The sequence below is a fragment of the Lithobates pipiens genome, unplaced genomic scaffold (assembly GCF_037356315.1).
Source record: "Lithobates pipiens isolate NorthernLeopardFrog02 unplaced genomic scaffold, aLitPip1_a1.2 Scaffold_19, whole genome shotgun sequence".
Lineage (NCBI taxonomy): Eukaryota > Metazoa > Chordata > Amphibia > Anura > Ranidae > Lithobates > Lithobates pipiens.
In genome coordinates, this window is record NW_027507764.1 from 551,938,707 (window position 1) to 551,962,257 (window position 23,551).

At 41.7% G+C, this 23,551-nt stretch overlaps 1 protein-coding gene across 3 annotated transcripts in view; it reads right to left on the reverse strand.

The window, feature by feature from the left end:
• COL14A1 (collagen type XIV alpha 1 chain) overlaps positions 1-23,551 on the reverse strand; it is a 258,472-nt gene that overhangs the window by 33,517 nt on the left and 201,404 nt on the right. For all 3 annotated transcript variants that reach the window (XM_077493283.1, XM_077493281.1, XM_077493282.1), the window contains 6 exons: positions 21,092-21,145; positions 20,559-20,654; positions 18,448-18,501; positions 16,970-17,023; positions 7,249-7,302; positions 6,804-6,875 (listed from right to left, as the gene is read on the reverse strand). In XM_077493283.1, the coding sequence (XP_077349409.1) occupies positions 6,804-6,875; positions 7,249-7,302; positions 16,970-17,023; positions 18,448-18,501; positions 20,559-20,654; positions 21,092-21,145 (384 nt within the window). The remainder of the gene's footprint in view (positions 1-6,803; positions 6,876-7,248; positions 7,303-16,969; positions 17,024-18,447; positions 18,502-20,558; positions 20,655-21,091; positions 21,146-23,551) is intronic.

Consider the following 23,551-nt stretch of genomic DNA (forward strand, 5'->3'; position numbering starts at 1 on the left):
ATTACAGTGAGTGTTCAACATGAACTGCATACTGCAGAGTATGGAAATGTTATCTTTTAATTGTTAAAGATTTAAGAAGGGATTGTATAACTGTAAAGTCAAACAGCATCCATAACACGTTCCAAGTTTTAATGGCAGGTCACTCCCTTTCCTGTTTTAATTGGGATAAAGAGAGAGTCTACAAACTCTTATCACGCTTTGCGCATGATTTATTTTATGGTTCTGACAAAGTCATTATCAAATAATTAATCATTGGCTGTTATTACTGAAACAAATCCACTTCAAATAATAATGACCAACAAACAGTGTGCCATAGAATTCTACATTTTGTTAGTTCACCTTGAAAATAATATTGTGGTGTAATTATCCCGCAAGCCACCAATTACAGGCGCTGCCCCGGGTGCCGCTGAGACAATGGAATATTGTGAGGGTTGCTCTGGCATTTGAGCGGTGAAACAATGTACAGATCTCCCTGTATGGGATCTCCTCTACAGCTCCCCGGATTGCCAGTCTGGGGCCACTTCCTGCCCCCTTGCATTGCTCCAGGCATTTCATATTTTTACAGGCTTTACATAAGTCTCGGGAAAGCTGGTAAAACAAACTTCTATTTATTTATCTTTTTTTTTTCCTGTAAGGGCTAGATTGAAATAATATAAAGGGGATTCTGTGTCCATACCACAGCTGTGCCTGTTATTAAAAAAATGATTCCAATAAACGTAAAGAGGTAACAAATAAGAATAACCTATATAACTTATCTTAATGCATACCTCCCAACTGTCCCTGATTTCGAGGGACTGTCCCTGAGTTGGAGCAATGTCCCTCATTTGTCCCTCATTTTGGTCTGATCTATATAGTTGTATATAAAATGCACTTTTTATCTTTCAAAAAGTGTTCCCAGTGCTAAACCTTTCATCCAGTTTTTAAATTGCTGCATTTGTACATTTAAAAAGCCAATATAACGCAATAGTAGTGGTAAAAAAAAGTCCCTTGTGGATTTAATGAACCTTTTTTGGGGGTTAATTCTCCTTTAAAGTGGATGTAAATCCCCCCCCCCCCAAAAAAAAAATGTATGTCATGTTGTAGAGTATAAGATTTCCTATCATTTGAGCCCAGCCTTGCCACAAAGAGTTAATCCAGCTCTGAGCAATCGTCTTTTATTGTTCAGTGAGATAAATCTTGACAAACTGAGAAAAACTTTGTCAAATACTTGCTGTGAGTGACAGGTGATTTACATATCTCGTGCACTAGCCTATGAGACATGAATTATTTTTGAATTCCCTCCCATTCCTTTCTTCTGCTGTTCTGCAAGGATTGGCTGTTCCACACCTCAGCATGATTTGGCATGCTGAAGTCATGTGGCGATTTTTCTGGGTTTTGACTGGATGTTAGAGATCATAACAGAAGTTCATTGTAAGAAATACACAGGAGAAAATGCATGTTGATAAGGGGAGTGTAGAGGTGGGCGGAGAGTCTACTGACATCACAACTCCACCCACGAGCCCTGGAAAACAGACCCACCCACAGAATCTGCAGTTTTTTGGGCCTCATAGCAGACAGAGGGGGAGACATTTGACAGATAAGTATACATGCAGGAGGCATGTATATCCTTCTAAATAACCAATATTGCAGTAGTTTAGAAAGGATGAGAGTGAGTTTACATCCACTTTAAGGGTGTGTGGCAGGGGACGTGTCCTATGACTACATACATTAGCTAGTAGGTGTCCCTCATTCCCATCTCAAAATGTTGGGAGGTATGCTATATGAATCAAATAAGAGACTCGGAGGGAAACTCCGCTTTGGTTGAAAAAATAAGATAGCTTGGAAAAATTGCTACAAACATTTGCCGAACTAGAGCAATTTTTTTTTTCATTTTTGCACACATGAAAAAATCTGTATTTTTGGCTATACAATTATTTAAAACCCCTAGAATTTCATATATTTTCTGAAAGCAGAGGAGATGTAGGATAAAAAAGATACACTGTATTACCAAAAGTATTGGGACACATGCCTTTACATGCCAAAAGACGGCTACAGAGCGCACACTAACTGCCGGGAGGCCGTTCCTGAACGACCTCCTGTTTACTTCCGCAATGCACGCTCCCGCGAGCGCACATCGGGGAAGTTCTGTGCTGGCCGTGTCCCTCGGACACAGCCAGTCACAGATCGCTGTAAACGGCCAATCACAGCGGCTGTTTACAGCGCGATCAGCGTGTCCAATGGGAGATGATCTCATATGTAAACATATGAGATCATCTCTCAGCGCCGCTCTCCCTCCTCACACAGACAGCGTGTGAGAAAGGAGAGATCAACGGCTGCAACAGCCGTAAGTAAAAAAAAAAGGGAAAAAAAGTGCCATACGCCCCAGTGCCATCCTCTCCCAGTGCCATCCGCCCCAGTGCCATCCTCCCCCAGTGCTATCCGCCCCAGTGCCATCTGCGCCCAGTGCCATCCTCGCCCAGTGCCACCCTCCCCAGTGCCACCTGTTAGTGCTATCTGTTCCCAGTGCCACCTGTTAGTGCTATCTGTCCCCAGTGCCACCTGTTGCCAGTGCCATTTGTCCCCAGTGCCACCTGTCATTAGTGTCACGTATAAGTGCCATCTGTCATTAGTGCCACGTGTCATCAGTGCCACATAGTGCCATCTGTCATCAGTGCCACATATTAGTGCCATCTGTCATCAGTGCCACGTATCAGTGCCATTTGTCATCAGTGCCTACTTGTCATTGTCACGTGCCATCTTTTGTCAGTGTCACGTGTCATCAATGCCACTTATCAGTGCCATCTGTCATCAGTGTCACGCGTCATCGGTGCCACGTATTAGTGCCATCTGTCATCGGTGCCATGTATCAGTGCCACGTATTAGTGCCATCTGTCATCAGTGCCACGTATTAGTGCCATGTGTTATCAGTGCCACGTATTAGTGCCATCTGTCATCAGTGTCACGTATTAGTGCCATGTGTCATCAGTGCCACGTATAAGTGCCATCTGTCATCAGTGCCACGTATAAGTGTCATCTGTCATCAGTGCCACATATTAGTGCCATCTGTCATCAGTGCCACGTATAAGTGTCATCAGTGCCACGTGTCATTGTCCTGGTGCTCCAGGGCCTTCAAAAGTGTAATAGGTAGTCAACAAGTTAGATGTGTAATTTATGCTCCTAGAACATGTGACGGCGCTCCCTGCATGTTGGGCCTCTCTATGTGGCCAGGCTGTGAAAAAGTCCCACACATGTGGTATTGTAATACTCAGGAGGAGTAGCAGAATTTTTTGGGGGTGCCATTTGTGGTATACACATGCCACGTGAGAGAAATAACTTATTACAATGACAATTTTGTGGAAAAAAAAATCTTAATTTTGCAAAGAATTGTGGGAAAAAAATGACAACATCAAAAAGCTCACTAGGCCTCTTACTAAATACCTTGGAATGTCTACTTTCCAAAAAGGGGTCATTTGGGGGGTATTTGTACTTTCCTGACTTGTTCGGGTCGCAAGAAGTGAGATCGGCCACCAGTACATCAGATGTGATCAATTTTGTATGATTTGCACCACAGCTTGTAGACTCTCTAACTTTCTCAAAGACCAAATAATATCCACTAATTTGGGTTATTTTTACCAAAGATATGTAGCAGTATAGATTGTGGCCAAAATTTATGAGGAAAAATTAAAAATTTGCATAATTTTGTCACAGAAACAAAGAAAATTTCGTTTTTTTTTTCAAAATTTTCGGTCTTTTTTCATTTATAGCGCAGAAAATAAAAACCCCAGAGGTGATCAAATACCACCAAAAGAAAGCTCTATTTGTGGGAAAAAAAAGGACAAAAAATTCATTTGGGTACAGTGTTGCATGACTGAGTAATTGTCTTTCAAAGTGTGAGAGCACCGAAAGCTGAAATTTGGTCTGGGCAGGAAGGGTGTTTAAGTGCCCAGTAGGCAAGTGGTTAATGGCATCCCAGTCTTAGTCCATATTGTTCAATATTGAGTTGGCCTAACCTTTGCAGCTATAACAGCTTCAACTCTTCTGGGAAGGCTGTCCACAAGGTTTAGGAGTGTGTCTATGGGAATGTTTGACCATTCTTCCAGAAGCACATTTCTGAGGTCAGGCACTGATGTTGGACGAGAAGGCCTGGCTCGCAGTCTCCGCTCTAATTCATACCAAAGGTGTTCTGTCGGGTTGAGGTCAGGCCAGTCAAGTTCCTCCACTCCAAACTCTCTCATCCATGTCTTTATGGACCTTGCTTTGTGCACTGGTGTGCAGTCATGTTAAAACAGGAAGGGGCCATCCCCAAACTGTTCCCACAAAGTTGGGAGCATGAAATTGTCCAAAATGTCTTGGTATGCTGGTGCCTTCACTGGAACTAAGGGGCCAAGACCAACCCCTAAAAAACAACCCCTCACCATAATCTCCCCTCCACCAAATGATTTGGACTGCCTGGTAAGTCACTGAACTGATGATCTCAAACTCAAGAATCATGTTCTATAAATGGGTCAAATTGCATTATTGCTTCCTGACACAACCGTCCAATATAAGCTTTCATTCACAAAGACTATACAGGCAAATCTAAGCCTCTATTTAGTAAAATTTGAAAAATTTTATTTTTTATTTGGTGCGTTTAGCTGGCCCATACTAATCTTTGGGCAGTGGGGCTAATATAAAAAAAATGGAGTAAGGGAAGTTTTGTATTTCATAATACCAGTTACATTCCATTTTATCATTTCATTTTAGGACAGTGGATGGAGCCAAGCAAATCATTCTTTGATGCCCTCATGGGCAAATACATATCAAGAACTGCTAAGGTATAGTACAAACATAGTCTAATAATATAGTGCAATTTATTTCAGACTGCATATCCTTCTGCAGATTTCTTCAGAAAATATTGCATTTTTTTTTATAATCAAATTTCTATTGAGTTTTGTAAAAAAGACAATGAAAATGCAGAATAACAAAAATCTACAGATAAACATGGTGTTCACATTTGGTTCATACACCAGGAACAGGTCTAACACAGCCAAACTACAGGCAGTATACACAAGCCAGATACGTAGCAATCCTTGAAAAGCACATAGATCCACCACTTGAAAATCCTGCCAGTAACCACACTTTTTGTTGCAGGTCAACCACCATAAGCCTTTGCCTCACAATTGGCAGTAGCTTTGTTAGCCTGTGTGAGATCCTCCACTTGTCCTCACACCTTCGTCAACTCGGGTGTGGGTGACTAGGGGGAAATGGACTCAGATAAAATATATTTCATTACTTCATCAACATAACTGACCTGAAGTGTATAAGGTATATACAATGCACTGATGCACATCAGACGAGGCACCATAGCCATGAGGGAAAATAATATGGGGGAAGGAGAGGAGGGACTTAGAAAAGAAGGAAGAAAACAGAACAGAAAACAACTCTAGCTATCTAGTGTCAGTTACTTCTACAACGGGGTTGTGTATTAATGGCGGACTTGTCAGTGGTCACTGTATGGGGATATCATTACGTTTGTTGGGATCTCTGAGGAGTAATACTTCCAACCTAAATGTTGCAGTTTCTTACCTGGAAATCCTGGCACTAACAGCTCTTTCCATTGCAGGCTGATAATGCTAAGCCTTCGGCTTGCAATTAGCAGCAGCATTGCTCCATCAGTTGCCCATTGGGCTACCTATAAGGTCTATCAGATAGGCAACCCAACAGCGATCTGAAGAAGCTCTTACACAGGCTAACAAAGCTACTGCCAATTGTGAGGCAATGGCTTATGGTGGTTGACCTGCAACAAAGAGTGTGGTTACTGGCTGGATTTTCAGGTTAAAAGCAACAGATTCACTCTAATCTAGGGCTATGGATGGGACGGTCTTGGAGAAGCTAATGTTGGACTTCATTCATTGAGACCACTATCTCACTTAACGGTCTATGGCATTCTGTGCTCTCCACGTCCCCACCAACCTGTCTGCCTGTAATCAATGCCACTGCTCCGCTTAGATTCTCCGTTTGCTGGGCCTCAGTACACTGTACAGTGTTGCTTGTGTTCTATCTGGGTTTTCCATATTTCAACTCCTTTTGGTGTGATTATCCCCACATAACGCTTGGCTATTCCCCCATCCAAATCCATCTTAAATTGAAGCAACACCTATGTGGACAGGAAATGCAGGGGATTCCATGTGACAGTGTCATTAATGTTTAATTAATCTGGATACTCCTATGTATATGCAAATGACTATGATATATTATATTTTCTGTGAAAAGCCCTGATCAAGGAGACAGCACCCATCTCTGAAACGCGTCGGGTTCAGTACGTTTTTTCTTTCTTTGCATTTTTTGTATACACTGTATCCACGATCATGTGCAATATTCCATATATGTTGTTTAATAAATGTTTAATATTTTTCTACTACTTTTCATTGTTTATGTGGTAGTGGCTTTAAAGTCTTACCCTTAGGGTTTTTTTTTCTCTTTCCAGATTCACTCTAATGGTTTTTTCTTACACTCAGACATAAGGATTATATATACAGGTAGCTACATCTTGCCATCACTAATATTTTCTAAGATAAAAATTCCAGAAAGCTTCAGTAGGAGATTTATATGTTCTCTTTCATCTGTATAAGTCAACATATTTCAGCCACATCATTTACAGTATTTGGATTTTTACACTGATATGTGTTACTTAGAAGAGCACATGTAATCCCGCATAACCAATAAGTTGAGTTGCAAAGGTCATGGGCTGTGTCTCCTACACACTGAATGAATAGTTCTGTACCTTATCAATACTACATATATCAGCACATGAATCAGTTCACTGATTACGATACTCTACTTACCGGTGGTCCGCTATCACCTTGACGTCCTGTGCTTCCTGGAGAGCCTGGAGATCCCGGGTTACCTGGAGCACCCTGTGATAGGAGGCAATGCAAGTTATATACAAAAAGGGGGATTTCAACTTCCTTGCTTCCAAATAAATCATTTGTATATTTATATGTACACACATATTAAGTAAATACTACATCATCTAAGTATAAAGGATGTTACACATTTTTTAATTGAAAAATTAGAGAACTGAAAATAAGAAAACAAAGTGGAACCTCTTTGGGGTTAAATGTACAAGTGTGTAGTAGAGTACAGCATGCCAGTTTCAGAAAATATATTTTGGATTTAGCTGAGGGACAAATATGGCCCGATCCAAAGTATCGTATTGCAAACATAACATAATTCACTTTGTAAAATGGAATTCCTGAGTATTGGAATAGAGTAAAGAGTAAATGTTACCATTGGTCCAGGGGGTCCGGAGGGTCCGGACGAGCCATCTTTCCCTGGCACTCCCTGCAAAAGAAAAGTAGGTTGGAGGATAAACAATACCAATTCTTTCACCACCACATAAGCTAAGTAAAGTTCATAGGGAATTAGCTTTTCTTTGAGTGTAAATGAAATTAGACAACTACTAAGAGCTCATTTACAGAGTTACCGAACACATTTTATAAACCAGCGGTGGCCAACTTGCTCAGTATAAGGGCCTCAATTGAAGCCTCTTATATCCTCAGGGGTGCATATATCTTTTTTATTTGTAATGCTAAAAGAGATTAAAGTCTGGGGACATTCTAGAGGTGGAGACTGGCGGCATTGTGCAGGAGATATTTCGAGACTGGGGACATGTTGCATGAAATTGCTAGAGACAACATATTATACATATCAATGCTACTATTCCCAATATTCAGAAAATTGGGTTGGGACTGGTGCTGGATCTGAAACAACTTCAATGCCAGTTCTGCCTGTGGAGGTGTTATTAGACTGCTCCTTGGACCATAGGTACCTACCAACTGCTGGGAGACCCTGAATTAAAATGAAGTTCAATAGGCAATGGAGCACCAACACAACATATACGAGGGCTGTACCAAAAGTAGGCAAAAGTGATCATAACTTTTTTAATAAATTTACATGGGTCACTGAAATTTCATATGTTGTAGAGCAAATCATTCTCTATAGTAACTCTTCTTTTTTTTTTTGCCAGGTAAAGAATGGATTCCAAGCAGAAGCAACATGCCGTCATTGAGTGCTTGACGAAGAAAGGTACAGGTTGTCTGACATCCACAGAAGGCTACAGCAGGTTTATGGAGATTACACCACTGACACCATTAATCTTCTCAATGATGTCATCTCAGTAAACATTCTGTAGTTTTCTGTAGATGCCACACATCCTGCACCCTATCTCATTGACGCACTTTGCTTCTGCTTGGAATCCAAAATTTACTCTACCAACATGTGAAATTTGAATGATCTAAGTTAATAAAAAGCTTTGCCTGTATTTTTTATTACTTTCTGTAGAGCCTGTAGTTCCTTAATTTGATAAAAAAAGCCATTGTGTATTGGGGTCCCCCCTTCTTCTATTAGACTCGCTTTAAAAGAGATCTCTTTGTAAAAGTAGCATGGAAAGAATTATAATTATATTTTAAGTTTTTGGTGAAAAAAGTACCCAAAAGTAATATAAAAAGTAATATACAGTACATATAGTTCCGTAATAGCTATACTTGAGAGCCATACATTGCAAATTATCATTCCCAGCATTGTAACATATGTGTGATGTGACATGATGTAACATATTTTCGTAGAATGTCTAAGCCCTTGTACACACGGTCGGACATTCCGACAACAAAATCCGTCAGATTTTGTCTGACGGATTTTGTCCGAAACTGGAGTTACATACACAGGATCGGACAAAGTTGTCGGAAAATCCGATCGTTCGTAACGTGATGACATTATTTCGTTATGACGGGACTATGTTCAGGCTAGTAGCCAATAGCTTTGGTCTAGGAATTTGATCTGGGCATGCGGGGCACTTGTTCCGATCGGAATTCTCGACAAATGATCGGACAAAGTCCGATCGGATCATATTGTGGGAAAATTTTATAGCCCAGCTCTAAAACTTTGTCGTCGGATATTCCGATGGAAACAGTCCGATGTAGCCCACACATGGTCAGGTTATTCGACAACATGGTCCGATCGGACATTTTCCGTTGGAATGTCTGACTGTGTGTACAAGGGCTAAGTCTGGAATAATGTGGGAACACAAACCTAGATTCACTACAGCCGCAGCCACATCAGCTAATTATCTGCAGAAGAGAATTTTAAGGTATCACCACAGAGTGGTACTGCGGACACCAAGAAAAATACATATGTGCCACATCCCGTTAATTTGAAGATACTATTGGAGGAATTGGTACTGGACATTTATATGTGTTTATGCACATTTTGATCTACTCGTACCGAGCCTGCTAGAACAATTATTATTGTCTCAACAAGGACATCGTTATGATCATTCAGGATTGGTGTATGGGTTATGTGCTGAAATACTATACAGTGGTACCGTGGATTACGAGCATAATTCGCTCCAGAAGAATGCTTGTAATCCAAAGCACTCGTATATCAAAGCGAGTTTCCCCTTAGGATTCAATGGAAACTCAGATCATTTGTTCTACAGTGACTGCTATTGTATGCAGTACCGCATGTGGCCAGAGGGGGGGAGGGAGGGGGCATTGGAGACACTCAGAAACACTCAGAGACCGCTCTGAGCCGCTCGTATGCACTCGGAGACACTCAGCAACAGAGTGGCTTCCGAGTGAATCCAAGCGGCTCTGAGTGTCACCGGTGCCCCTGCACCTCTGGCCATATGCGGTACTGCACACCACATTGGCTTGAATCCTGCTCGTCTTGTTAGACAACGCTGACAAACTGAGTCAGGATTTAAAAAAAATAATAGCTTGTATTGCGAAATGCTTGTAAAACGCACTACTCGCAATCTGAGTTATTACTGTATAGCCAATTCCCACTTTGTAAAGTTTTTAAATCACCGTTTGTCTGGTTGTCCATTTTTAATCAATTTGTAATAAAAATATTTTTTTCTTTAATACCTTGTATCTCAATGCCTATGTAGTCCAGTACCAATTCCTCTAATTATCTGCAGTGTCCATGCAGTGAGCAGTGCTGAGGAATCTTATCTTCATGCAGCCTCAGGTATAAATGAAGATTATAAAAAAAAAAAATCACCAAATCCACCGGATTTTAACCAATAGGTACTGCCAATTAATTTTGAAAATAAAAGAGATGCCATAAATGTTTCAGTCTGCTACACAATTATCATTATATTAGAATTGCTTTAAAAGAGATCTCTTTGCAAAAGTACCATGGAAATGTAAACTCCTATGTTCCAAGGAGACCACAAGTGTTGTCACAGAGCTCACCCGTGTTGCCTCCTAGTGGTGAAATCTCAAATTCCAGGGTGACCATAATATGTACTGATCTTTTTTTTTTTTTTTTTTGCATTTTATTTTTCCAGAAGTTCTTTTTTTTCAGAATTTGCACATTGGGACCATCTTCCAGTAAAGAAGAAATCACAGGGATATGGTTTCTGATTTTGTTTTTCTAAGAAGGTTTGCACTGAGGTGGATTGAGGACATATGCAATTCATTAAACATGATCAAAATTCATATTCTTATTCTTATTAAAGCATTCTGTTTAATCACAGACATATGTGAATCTCAACTGGATGCAATTCACAAGTGCTGAACTGAACTGGCTAATGTAATCCTATTTAAAGAGAACCAAGGCTATTGCAGATATCTGACTATTCTATATTCCATGATATCACTGCAAGTAAACTTCTGAAAGAGTCTGGTGCTTCAGCTTGTGTCAAGGGGTAAAAAGTCACTGGAAGTCTGACAGCTGCTGTCTGTCAACTGCTTTACCTTACATACTGTCTTCCAGCCTCCGAGTGTGCATAGGTGTGCCGGGTGTGCCTGGACACACCCTAGGGACCCCATGGAGGGCAGATTCCTACCCCCATGTCCCCCTCCCCCTCACAGGGCTGCCAGCTTCCCTCCTCTCCTTTCCTGCTGACTGCTCCTGGGTGATGCTTCAGGATAGCAAGTGGGAGAAGGGAGCAGTAAATATGTCATTTAATGACCCATTCCTTTTCTAAATAAACACAGTGATTGATTGGCACCGATCACTCACGAGGTTCATTCATAACTAAAGCATAGTAAACTGTCTTTACTATGCTTCAGTTTGTGAGTGAACAGGAAAACACTCAGCACAAAGTACTCCGCATTCATTCACCGTCCAGTGCAACTGAGGCTGCAGAGAAAGGGACTGGGGAATCTCTGTCTCAAAAATAAAACATCAGGGGTCTGTTTAGACCCCTGATTTTTTGCCAAATTCCCCCAATGGGGCTCCTAAAAAAAATTAAAAAAAATAAATACAAAATTAATATTGTAAAAAATAACTTAAAAATAAGATATTTTTTTTACTATCACCATCCTACTGACACCAATCTCTGCCCTACTGATACTACCCATACTGACAAAGTCCATTGTCCTACTAACACTGTCCTCTGCCCTACTGACACCATCCACTGCCCTACTGACACCGTCCACTGCTCTACTGACACTGTCTATGGCTCTACTGACACCATCCACTGCCCTACTGACACCATCCACTGCTCTACTGACACTGTCTATGGCTCTACTGACACCATCCACTACCCTACTGACACCATCCGTTGCCCTACTGACACTGTCTACTGCTCTTCTGACTGACACCATCCACTTTTCTATTGACAGTAACCTTTGTCTTACTGATATGTCGACTGCTCTACTAACTGACACCTGCCTCTGCCCTACAGACACCATCCTCTGCCCTATTGACACCGTCCACTGCTCTACTGATACCGTGGCAGCTGGTGGTTTTGTTTTTGGATCCCCAGTGGGAGTATGGTTGGATGGACAGGGTAAGCCCGGCATTTACCCCATCTGGGTACCGGGCGGGCGGCATATCCTACTGGCGGTGGCAGGGTGACATAGCATGAGCCTCTTCCCTCCTCCTAGGCATCCAATAGGATTTCCTGTTCTTTCAGCCAATTGGTGGTGGGTCTCTAACCCGCTTCCTGATTGGCCGGCAGGAGGATCAGTGTGGCAATAGTGAATATTAATTCACTATGTCACACAACTGGGTGGGTTCGGAGCTCAATGCTCTGCTCCCCAAGCCCACCCTTTTTTGAAGGCCATTAGAGCCTCTGGCTTCAAAAAAATACACCCCCCCCATTGGAATCCATGGTCCGACACCCCTGAGTGTAGGGGGTCGGATGGAAGAATAGGGGGGCGTTGCGCATGCAACCCTAATGGACGGGCCGCAACTGCTACTGACACCATCCACTGCCCTACTGACACCATCCACTGCCCTACTGACACCATCCACTGCTCTACTGATTGACATCATCCCCGCTGGAGGCCACATCCACCTTTGCCTGTCTTCCCTCCGGGTGTGTGGACTCCAGCTCTGTGACTGTCCAGAGCCACGTGACATCACTTCCGTGCATGCACACGGGAGCTGCCGGTCATGGGTGGTCGTCCCTTCAGAGCACATGCGCCAATGACGTAATCGGCGACGTATAAGCCGTATTATAGGCTTACCTATAGGTACATACAATCAAGGGAAGTTAGTGTTCTCTTTAAGTGTAAGTTAACTCCCCTATTTTTATCAGCCAAGGAAGCTGCCATCTTTACCACTGTTTAATCTACAGCTGCCATGAAGCTGCACATGTGATCAGTTCTGACACCAGCCATTGGATGGTTTGGCAGTTTGAGAGCACAACCAATGGGAGTGTTACATTTCCGGCACATGCCGGAAATTAAGCTGTTTTATGGATGGGATTACTTCAGCTTAAGGCCCCTTTCACACGAGGGATAAAGAGGGATTCCACCTACAAAAAAATATTAAAAGCCAGCAGCTATAAATACTACAGCTGCTATTTTAATAAATAGACACTCACCTGTCCCAGGGTCCAGCGATGTCGGCAGCCGAGACCGATCGATCGCTCGGCTCTCAGCTGCTGCCGCCTCCATCCGAGGTGAGGGAATCAGGAAGTGAAGCGTTGCGGCTTCACTTCCCGGTTCCCTACTGCGTATGCGCGAGTCGCGCAGCGCACTAGGAATGGTCCGCGCTGTCTCTGGGACCCGTGTGTGTCCCAGCAGACAGCACGGCAGGACAGGAAACGGCATAGCCTCCCGTCTTAGACAGGTATCTGCACCCCTCTACCCCCTGAAAGGTGCCAAATGTGACACCGGAGAGGGGGAGGGTTCCGATGAGCGGAAGTTCCACTTTAGGGTGGAACCCCACTTTAAGCACTAGAATTTGACTTCAAATCCCCATGATGTATTAATGATATAGAATATGAATAGAGCTGCATTAGTTTGTGTCTTTTATATCTGCCGGGAGCTCAGCTTTAAGTCTGTTTTCCTATCACAGCGTTCATAATGTACAAAGTAACATTTACATTATGATTACACATTCTGGCTTGGCCCCAATGTCAGCTTGGCACAGGTTTAGTAATTTGAAAGGCTGAACTAGAAGTGTTTAGAAAACTCCCTAAACAAAATTGCTGAGCAATTCCTAAGGCTTTGCAGTTATTTTAAAGAAACAAATTAACCCTCTGATATATATATATATATATATATATATATATATATATATATATATATACACACAGGGCTTTTTTTTCAGTGAGAACGTAAGGAAACGCAGTTCTGACACCTCCAGCACTGAATGTATGTTATAGCGTAGAGTGCTGGTGTGTGCTGGAGGGTCGATTGATGCTGGCTGCTGCGAAATCTATTGTCACTGGCGGGGATATGTTTTTATGTGAGGGTCTATTGTTGCTGATGGGGATCTATTTTTGCTGAGGGGGGTTATGTTGCTGGTATGGATCTACTGTTGAGGAATAGGTCTATTGATGCTGGCTGCTAGGAGAGCTACTGTTGCTACAGGGGGGGGGGGGGTCTAATTTTGCTGGGGTTGGATCTTTTGTTTCTGGGTGTGGTATTTTCTTTTGGGGTGGATGGGAGGTGGGCAAGGGGTGGAACCAAGGGACGATGCTCAGAGGTGGGTAGGGGGCAGAGACAAGGGGTGACTCAGAAGGGAGGGAGTTCCTGCACCTATTCTCTGAGAAAAAAAGCCCTGTATACAGGGCCGTCTTTAAGGCAGGGCAAAAGGGGCAGCTGCCCTGGGCCCTGTCATTGTTGTGGGGCCCAAAGCAGCTGCCTCATACTTGCCAACTATCCTAGTTTAAATTCCCTTGTCCTTTGAAATTTTAGTCCTGTGCTGTGTCCCGATATCTCAGTGTGACGTGCTGGTACTAATGCTGCTCAGCTCTGCCGTATTGTTGTGTACAGATGACTCACCTGCAGACCCTGTGTTTACATGTAAATAACCGGCATTCATATGTAAACAGTGGCGGCATTACTAAGTAAATAGGTGCGGCTGGCAGCATTGATATGTAAATAAAGGCGCCATTCATATGTGTATCATGCTCCCCTGCAATGAGGAGATGATGTGCTGTAACCTCTAGCAACCAATCAGTGAACAGTATTACTGTACAGTAATCTCTAGCAACCAATTAGCAAGCAGAAATAATTTTCTGTAATCTCTAGCAACTAATCAGTGAGTCGTTATGTGTGCTGTAACCTCTAGCAACCAGTCCACAAGCAGTAATGATATGCTGTAAACACTGGCAGTGGCAACCAATCACAATTGCTGCCTTATCTGATACAGTAAACTGATTTTTAAAGTGGTTGTATAGTCATTTTTTTTTACTTTTACCTACAGGAAAGCTTATAATAAGGCTTACCTGTAGGTAAAAAAAAATATCTCCTAAACCTGTACGGTCTAGGAGATATTCCCCTCGATATGCGCCGCTGACTGCAGCGGCGCATGCGCACAAGGGGATTCTCAGCTGAAAGCCCGGCAGTCGCCGGACCCGGCCGGGATGAAATCTCCCGAGTGACCCGGAAGAAACGCAGAGGGAGCATGTCAGCTCCCTCAGCATGGATCGGGCCAGATGTCGGGGCCTCGTTCTAAGGTAAGTATTTCATAATGAGCTAGTATGTGGGGCATACTAGCTCATTATGCCTTTTCCTTTGCAGGTGGCAAAAAAATAAAAAAAATTAGTGGGTATACAACCGCTTTAAGTCTAGCTGCTATTTATTGTATGTCTCAGGGCAGGTGGAGAGTGAAAGTGCATGGGGGGCCCCAAGAAAATTTTTGCCCAGGGTCCAATCAATATTAAAGACGGCATTGCCTGTATATATATATATATATATATATATATATATATATATATATATATATAGTGGAGAGTATTAAGCACATCTGTTACTTTGAGCAGAATTAGGGTAACAATGCAATTTTTTTTATTTCAGCCAAAGCTTTATTTGTTTTGGACAAAGTGGAGTAACATGAAAATGTCTATATTATATTTTATTGGAAATCTACGACAGTGCCTTTCACTGAGTCTCTAGAATGGATGCTATTATGCTTATGGAACAGATATTTCACACAATTTATGACTCTAATGCTCCGTACACACAAGCGTATTTTCTGTCAGAAAAAACTTGGATGGTTTTTCCGACGGAATTCCACTCAAGCTTAGCTTGCATGCACACGGTCACCCAAAAGTTCTCTGAGCTTTTTCCGAACTAAAAATAGAGAACATGCTCCCAATCTTTTGCTGGCTGAAATTCTGCCAGCAAAAGTCCGATGGAGCATACACACGGTCGGAATTTCTGACCAAAAGCTCTCATCCAACTTTTGCTGGCAGAATTTTCTGATCATGTGCATGAGGCTTAAAACCTGATTTGCTGCCTAATGGGATCCTTGGTTTTTATGTTGCCTATCTCAGCCTTCCTAAGATCAATAGCTTACATGCATCCAATAACCTTGGCTATTTATAAGAGTTTATTGAGTGCAGATTTCCTTTGGTCTGAATGTACTTTGAGATACTGAAACTGCACGATCATAACTTTTATTCATACAGTAAAAGTGCCTTGTCTCTTTGCTTCTTTTTCTTTTTTCTTTGTTTTGTTCCTTTTCTTGCTTATTTGATGGATACCTTTATGTCCTATACATTTATAGTGTGATTTTCAATGTTTTTTTTTTTTCTTATGGATCCGTTTTGAATCTTTATGTTGCTACAGATGTTATCTATTATACTTGTGATAACTTTTATACCTCACCTTTGACTTAATAAAAGATTGTAGACAGTATACCTGGTTTACTTGTTCTCATGATTAATAAAAACTGTTATTGGAAAAAAAAAAAAGAAGACTGTAGACAGGAAGTAAGTAAAAATCTCCAATGTGAACAGGGATAAAAAGCTAATAGAGCTGTTTCTACTGCCACCTGTGTCCCTGTTGGGGATTTTCCCTTCACTTCCTGTCCAGGTGACAATGTTAAAAAAAAAAAGGAAAATAAAATAGGGCGTTCTTTGAAACAGGACCACAAAGTGCACTTTGCAGGCAGTCCCATTCATAGTTTAATCTCAGTGTCAAGTGAAGTAAATGAGGTTTAATCTGCTCGCTGTCTGCTGGTCTGGCACTTACTCCATCCAGGTGACAGGTAGCGGGCATCCGCAGTGGACAGCAGGCATCCACAGCAGACAGCAGGCATCGGGCAGCGGCTCCTGTGTCCTTTCTTTAATTATGGCGCCCGTGTATCTCAATAGCTATGTCAATGCAGCTGCTGAATTCCAATAGATATGAATGGGACTGCCTGCATGTGGATGCATGGAACACCTGTACATCCCGTGTGGGCAATAACAGACCTCTGTACTGGTGTACAGATAGGTAAGCCCATGTGATTGAGGCTTAAAAACTGATTTTCCTGAAACCCTATCCCACTCTATGCAAAAAAAGTTTGGGCTGGAGTTTGGGCTCTTTATCTTGGCATACAGTAACAGAACAGAGTTCAAAAATCAGGACGGCAGATTTAAATAGAAGGTGTCGAAACTGCTAGTTTGCTCTGTAACATCATCATAAATGTACAAAGTAAAACAGTATCTACATTGTCTCCTTTTTACAATTTTACATCTATAATATTACTTCACATGTGATAAACTCACTACACTGTAATTAATAAATTGTTCATGTTTGTTCATGCAATAGCTCACCCTTTGCCCCACGGGTCCTTCCATTCCAGGAGACCCTGTTGTGCCAGGAACTCCCTACAAGAAAAAAAAACATATGTTTTGACATTTATACATACAATTTTGTCTTGTTAGACAATAAAGTGATATCAGTGAATTCTTAGAGAATCCAAACAGCAAGCCCTAACAGCACCCCAGCTTTTCACAGTTACAATAACAAGATTACTTCATACCAAGTCCCTGTCACTTACGTATTGAGAAAATGTTCCATTTTACTTCTTCAGTGTGAGTACTGTATCACTATGCAGCATTGTTAAACAGCCCTACGTTCAGCCTTATGCCGCGTACATACGACCGGACTTTTCGACAGCAAAGGTCAGATGGAACAAATCCGTGGGACAATTCGATCGTGTGTGGGCTCCATCGGACCTTTGCTGTCCAAAAATCTAATGGACTTTAGAAACAGAACATGTTTCAAATTTTTTCGCTGGAACTCCACCGGACCCAGTTCCAATGGAGAAATCCGCTCGTGTGTATGCTAGTCTGACGGACAAAAACCAACGCTAGTACTGGCTATGAACCTTAGTTCCTTATTCTAGTCCGGACGTACGTCATCACTTTTGAATCCGGTGGATTCAGGGAAAAAATTTGAAAAACTGTTTGTTTCCAAGTCCATTCATTCGACAAAAGTCCTTGGATTCCGCCGAAGTCCATTGGAGAACCGTCCGACCTAGTCCGTCGAAAAGTCCGGTCGTATGTACGCGGCATTAGCAAAACTAAAAGTGGCCAGCAAACCTTGATAGATTCTGACAAGTGCATAGGGCAGAGAAGAAGTAATCTCTTATTACTTATGCTATATGGACAACAGTTTGTAGACAACTGACTATCACATCTACATGAGCTTGCTGGACACCTCATTCCAAAACCATAGGATTAATGTGGCGTTGCCCTAATCTCCTCCTTATTGCACTTTTTTTTTTTTTTGCACATTTTAGCGCACACTCTTCCGGGGAGGTTTTCCACAAAACTTTGGAGTGCGTCTATGGGAATTTGTGAGGTCAAATACCAATGTTGGATTAAAAGACCTAGTTCTCAATCAGCATATCAGTTCATACCAAAGGAATTCAGCGGGGTTGAGACCAGAGCCCTGGATAGGCCACTTGAGTTCCTCCACACCAAACTCACCAAACCATGTCTGCACAGAGCTCGTTACACAGGGGCACATAGGAACAGAAAAGGGCTTTCTCCAAACTGTTGCCATAAGTGTGGAAAAGCATAATTGTCTAAATTGTCTATCTATATTGTAGCATTAACAGTACCATTTACTGGAAACAAAAGAACTCTAACATTTGGAGAGAAGTCCACATACTTTTGGCCATACAGTGTAAAAGGGACGGTCAGGTGTCCACAATCTTTTGTCTATATAGTTTTTACAGTTTAGACATTATATCTCCCAGCAGAATAATAATGCATTTATAATATAAATTATCACAGCAGGTAACCTGATTTCCTTGCATTCCAGCATCTCCTTTATCTCCTTTTAAACCAGGAGAACCCTAAAAACAGAGAAAATCTTGTTAATAGTTATATAAAGTCATAGAGTTATAACAGTATGGTAAACCTCTAACTTCATTGGTGACACTGTGCTGAAGAATTTTAGTGATCCAGCACATCTAAACAGAGATTTGTTTTCATATGAATTGAACTCACATTCTGCAAAAAGAAATGACTGGCCTGGCTCTACTCACTATCCCGAAATGGAGAATAACCCTCCTATTTTTGAAATATGCAATGAAATGAGCCCTGTAAATATCATTTGTTATGAGAAGACTACCGAGGCTACACACTTATTCAATTTGAGGGCTATTTTATTTCTTTAGTCCCTTCCTACCATAGGGTTATACTTTCCCATCCCAAGTCCCGCTCCATAGAAGACATGATTTCCATAAACTATACTGATGATGGCCAAATAGACAGAAATATGCAGTTTGGAACAAATGGCTATATAATAGGCTGTATCCTTGCTTTATGCCAGCACTTCTGGATATGCAATTGACTACTGGGACATAAAGATATGATTTGCATGACATAGCTCACTGTCCTGAAATGAGGAATAATCCTCTTATTTTTGGGATATGTTATGAAATTATATATATGAATACCTTCTGTTGTAAGAAGGCTTAACCATGCTACACTCATTTCAGCCTTAGGTTAGAAATACTTCATCCTAGGCTACATATATAACAGTGAAGATTACACAAAATGCCTTCCACTTTCCTAATTCTGCAATATAGCGTAAAATACTGAATTTCTCTGTCATACTTCATCCCATCTAGGATATTACTGTATGCTTTAGTAAGGGTAAATATGACACATCTATACTGAACATGTAAAATGTTTTTTAGTTTTGGATACAATTGTGAGAGATAGAATACCTGTAAAATTGTATTGCTATCTGTGTGCCCACTAGGGAGAGTCACTCTATTTGTCCTGGTAACCATTGTCACTTGGGCAGAAAGTGACATGAAATGTAGCATTTTGAGTTGTCTTCAAAATAGGAAGGGAAATCCCCTAGTGCAGGGGTCTCCAAACATTCTAAACAAAGGTCCAGTTTATTGTCTTTCAGACTCTAGGGGGGCTGGACTTTGGCCAGCGGAAGTGGAAATTTTCCTGGTATACGTGGAAGGAATAGTGCCCCATCATTGATATCATAGGGAGGAATAGTGCCCCATTAGTGGTGTCAGTGGGAGAAATGGTGCTCCGTTGTCAGTGTCAGATGGCAGAATACTGTCTCGTATCAGTGGGAGGGATAGTACACCAAGGGCCAGATAAAGGCAAGCAAGGGGCCTTATTCAGCCCTCGGGCTGCAGTTTTGAGACCTCTGCTCTAGTGGAACAGTAACGTGATGGGAAATCTCCCCAGTTGGACATAGATGGCGCAAAAGAAAAGACTGACAGGCAGGAACCTAGGGCTCGGTGGATGTCCAGAGGGCCCAGCTACAACTTTGACATTACTTTCTTAAATCAAGGTATTATTGGACTTCCTAAAGCACCCCTGTTTTTATAGTACAGATTTTAAATTAAGGAGTACTTTTCAAAGAAGCCAGAAAATCACCTTTTTCTATTGCTCTCATCACTAAACTCCACCTCAATGCTGAGAAATCTTAATTTTTGGCAGTATTTTGGGTCCCCTAGTTTCCCAGTTCTTCCTAGTTAGTCCTATTGACCACTACAGTATTCAACAGTGATGTGGAGGTCAACGGGAGGAACCAGTGAGAGGCGAGAGCTGGTGGGGGGACCTGGGAGATCAATGCCCCTGGAAGTGTCAGTTTACCTGCAGCACAGGCAGCAGAAAAGGTAGTACCTACTGACTTCTTTTACAGGTATGTCTTCATTTAAAATATGTACTTTAGTGAAAGAGCCACTTTCAGAAGGCCAGTAACACATCATTTTAGGAAAATAATCATCTTTGACTGGTGTCTGCTCCATTCTGTAGTTAACCCAACTACTAGACTCTGTCCTCTGTGGCACAGGACTTCTCTGTTTCTTTGTGCACATGCTCATTAACATTCTCCAGAAGCTTAGTTCAATAAAGAAGACAGAAATAATCTTACTGGTGGTCCTTGAATGGAATGTCCACTTGGTCCCTGCGGTCCGGGTTGACCCTGAACTCCTGGTGGGCCTGATGGGCCTGGTGGGCCGTCTGACCCCTATAAAAATGGAATAAATATGAATGGTAATTTTGAATACTTGGGCAACATAGTGACTAAGTGGTTAGCACGTCCATCTAGCAGCACTAGGATTGTTTGTTCAAATCCCAATCATGACACTACCTGCCTGGAGATTGCATGTTCTCCCTGTGCCTGTGTGGGTTTCCTCCCACACACCAAAGATGTCTTGACAGGTCAATTAGCTCCTGTTTAAGTTAGTCCTATTATGTGTATGTATGAATGCGAGTTAGGGACCTAAGATTGTAAGCTTCTTGAGGGCAGGGACTGATGTAAATGTACAATATATATATATATATATATATGTGTGTGTGTGTGTGTAAAGCGCTGCATAAATTGACGGCGCTATATAAGTACCTGTAATAAATAGAGAAGAAAAATAATCATAGAAATATGAATTAATAACTAAAAACACTTACCGGTGGCCCTTTTTCTCCCTGTGATCCTTTTTGTCCTCTCATACCACCACCACCCTAAAAAGAGTTAGAAACATAATAAGAGACTTACCAGAAGAAATAGATAAAGGTGAAATATCATTAAGATCGTTCACTGGATTCTCTAATTGGAGAACTCTACTACTTCCAACACTGTAAAAGTCAAACTGTCAGATCTTTAAATTAATATATATATATTATTATATGTATATTTTTTTGGAGATGTTATGGAACTGTTAAAATCCTTGCCAAATTTTTTTGCTTTCTGATTGGGGGGGGGTGTATCTTCTCTCACTTCCTGTCACTTTTCTCACTTCCTGTCTCAAAGGCAAAACAAGTCAGAATAGAATAGAGAAAAGAATAAACCTATGCATAGTAAGGGAAACCAGAACAAGTGTCCACATTTAAAGATTTCCCCACTATTATGGATCTGGTGGCAACATTTTGGATTTTGGAGAAGGGTGATTCTCCCTATTGGCAGCACAAAAAGCAATAAACAACTGATAAAGCTTCAAACTCTTCCCCACCCAATTGAAAATGTAAAAAGCTTTAGATGCACTTTAAGCCCTTCCTCAACCCTTTTAAAGACTATCCTGAGCTTCCTGATCATAGCCTTACCTTAGCAATACCGCGCCTAAAAGACCAGTCCTGTCTATTCTTTTGGATCCATGAATCAAGGCTACCACACCAAAACCAATTGATGGTAGAAAACTGTGGTTCTCAACCCTGTCCTCAAGTACCACCAACAGGCCATGTTTTGGGAATTTCTCTTAGATAAAATAGATGTCCAAAATACCAAGACATTGACTCGGATTGAAAGCACTTGTGCAAGATAAAGAAAAACCTGCAAACATGGCCTGTTGGGGGTACTTGAGGACAGGGTTGAGAACCACTGGTATAGAAGACCCTTACAGTATATGTCCAGCCCTGGAAAGCAGTAAAAACCCAAAAAGGAATTCTAATTCTTTTTACTTTAATAAAAATAGTAAAAAACAAATGTTTTTGGGTCGACATACACTTTCATTTTTAAGTGGTTATCCTGTGTTCAGCCTTAGCCTCAACACCACAGGTACTGGTTTAAGAAGCAGGAAGAGGCAGAAAAATTAGCAGCAGCTAGTTTCCAATTTTCAAAAATACATGAAATTTGGTTACTGTAAATAAAGACGACAAATTGTTAAGGCCAGGGGTCTTGAATTAAAATTCACAGAGGTCCAGTCAGTAAAATATGCTAATAGCAGAGGTACGAATCACATATTTGTGGTATGACTTTGATCCTTCAAATCACAGAACCCTCTCTAAATCACAGAACCCTCTCCTCTTATGCAGGCCATATGGTTGAATTTTGTACAAATTTTCTTTTTAAAATCAGAAAGTTTGTTTTTTGTGATCCGATGGTGCCACCATTGATTTTCGAAATTCGAAGTTGCTACAGAAAAGAATTTCCGTGGCCGGGAATCTTATTTTCTCCCCGTAAATTTTCTTTTCTTGCACATGCACATTTTTTTCTTATTACATTTCTCGCACGATTCTCCCATCATTAATTAGAAAATCGTTCATTTTTCAAAAAAATTCCAAAATGTCTGATTCTTCAAATTTGATTGCTGCACGAAAATTGGCTGTTGCTGCAGCCCACTAATGGTGCGAAATTCGTACGAAAATTCTTAGATACGATTTTCGAAAGAAAATTATTTCAAAATTCGAACTGTGTATGGTCGGCATTAGACTAGGTTCACATCTCTGTGGCTGGGGAACCTGCGTGAAATCACATGCATAGCTGACCCACAAAGAAACATGCTTTAGCAGATGCATGGGGGTGGCATTAATGCCAACTTAATGGCACCCCTGCCACATTTTTGCATGCACCAAAGCCCATGCAGCTTGATGTGTTGAGATTTAAAAAAAAATTTAGGACTTCTTTCTTTGCGTTTCTCATGGGTAGGGCAGCTCATTAAAATTAATGGGCTGCTCTACCTGTGACATACGCATGGAAACCTGCATGCACAGATCTGAATTGAGCATCATATCAAAATCCTGTTTTTACATTAGCATCCTCAGCCCCCTTTCACATCACAGTCATTCCCCTTCACATTACTCTCCTCAGCCCCCCCCCCCTCAAATTACTGTCCTCAGCCCCTCACCCATTATTGTCCTCATCCCTCGCATTACTCCCTTCAGCACCCCGCACTGTCCTCAGCCCCCCATTACTGTCCTTAGCCCCCCATTACTGTCCTAAGCAACCTCATTACTGTCCTCAGCTCCTCATTACTGTCTTTAGGCCCGCATTACTGTCCTTAGCCACCCATTGCTGTCCTTAGTGACCTCATTACTGTCCTCAGCAACTCCATTAATGTCCTTAACACCCCTATTACTGTGCTCAGCCCCCCCCCCCCCATTATTGTCCTTAGCCCCCCATTACTGTCCTCAGCTGGCCAATTACTGTTTTTA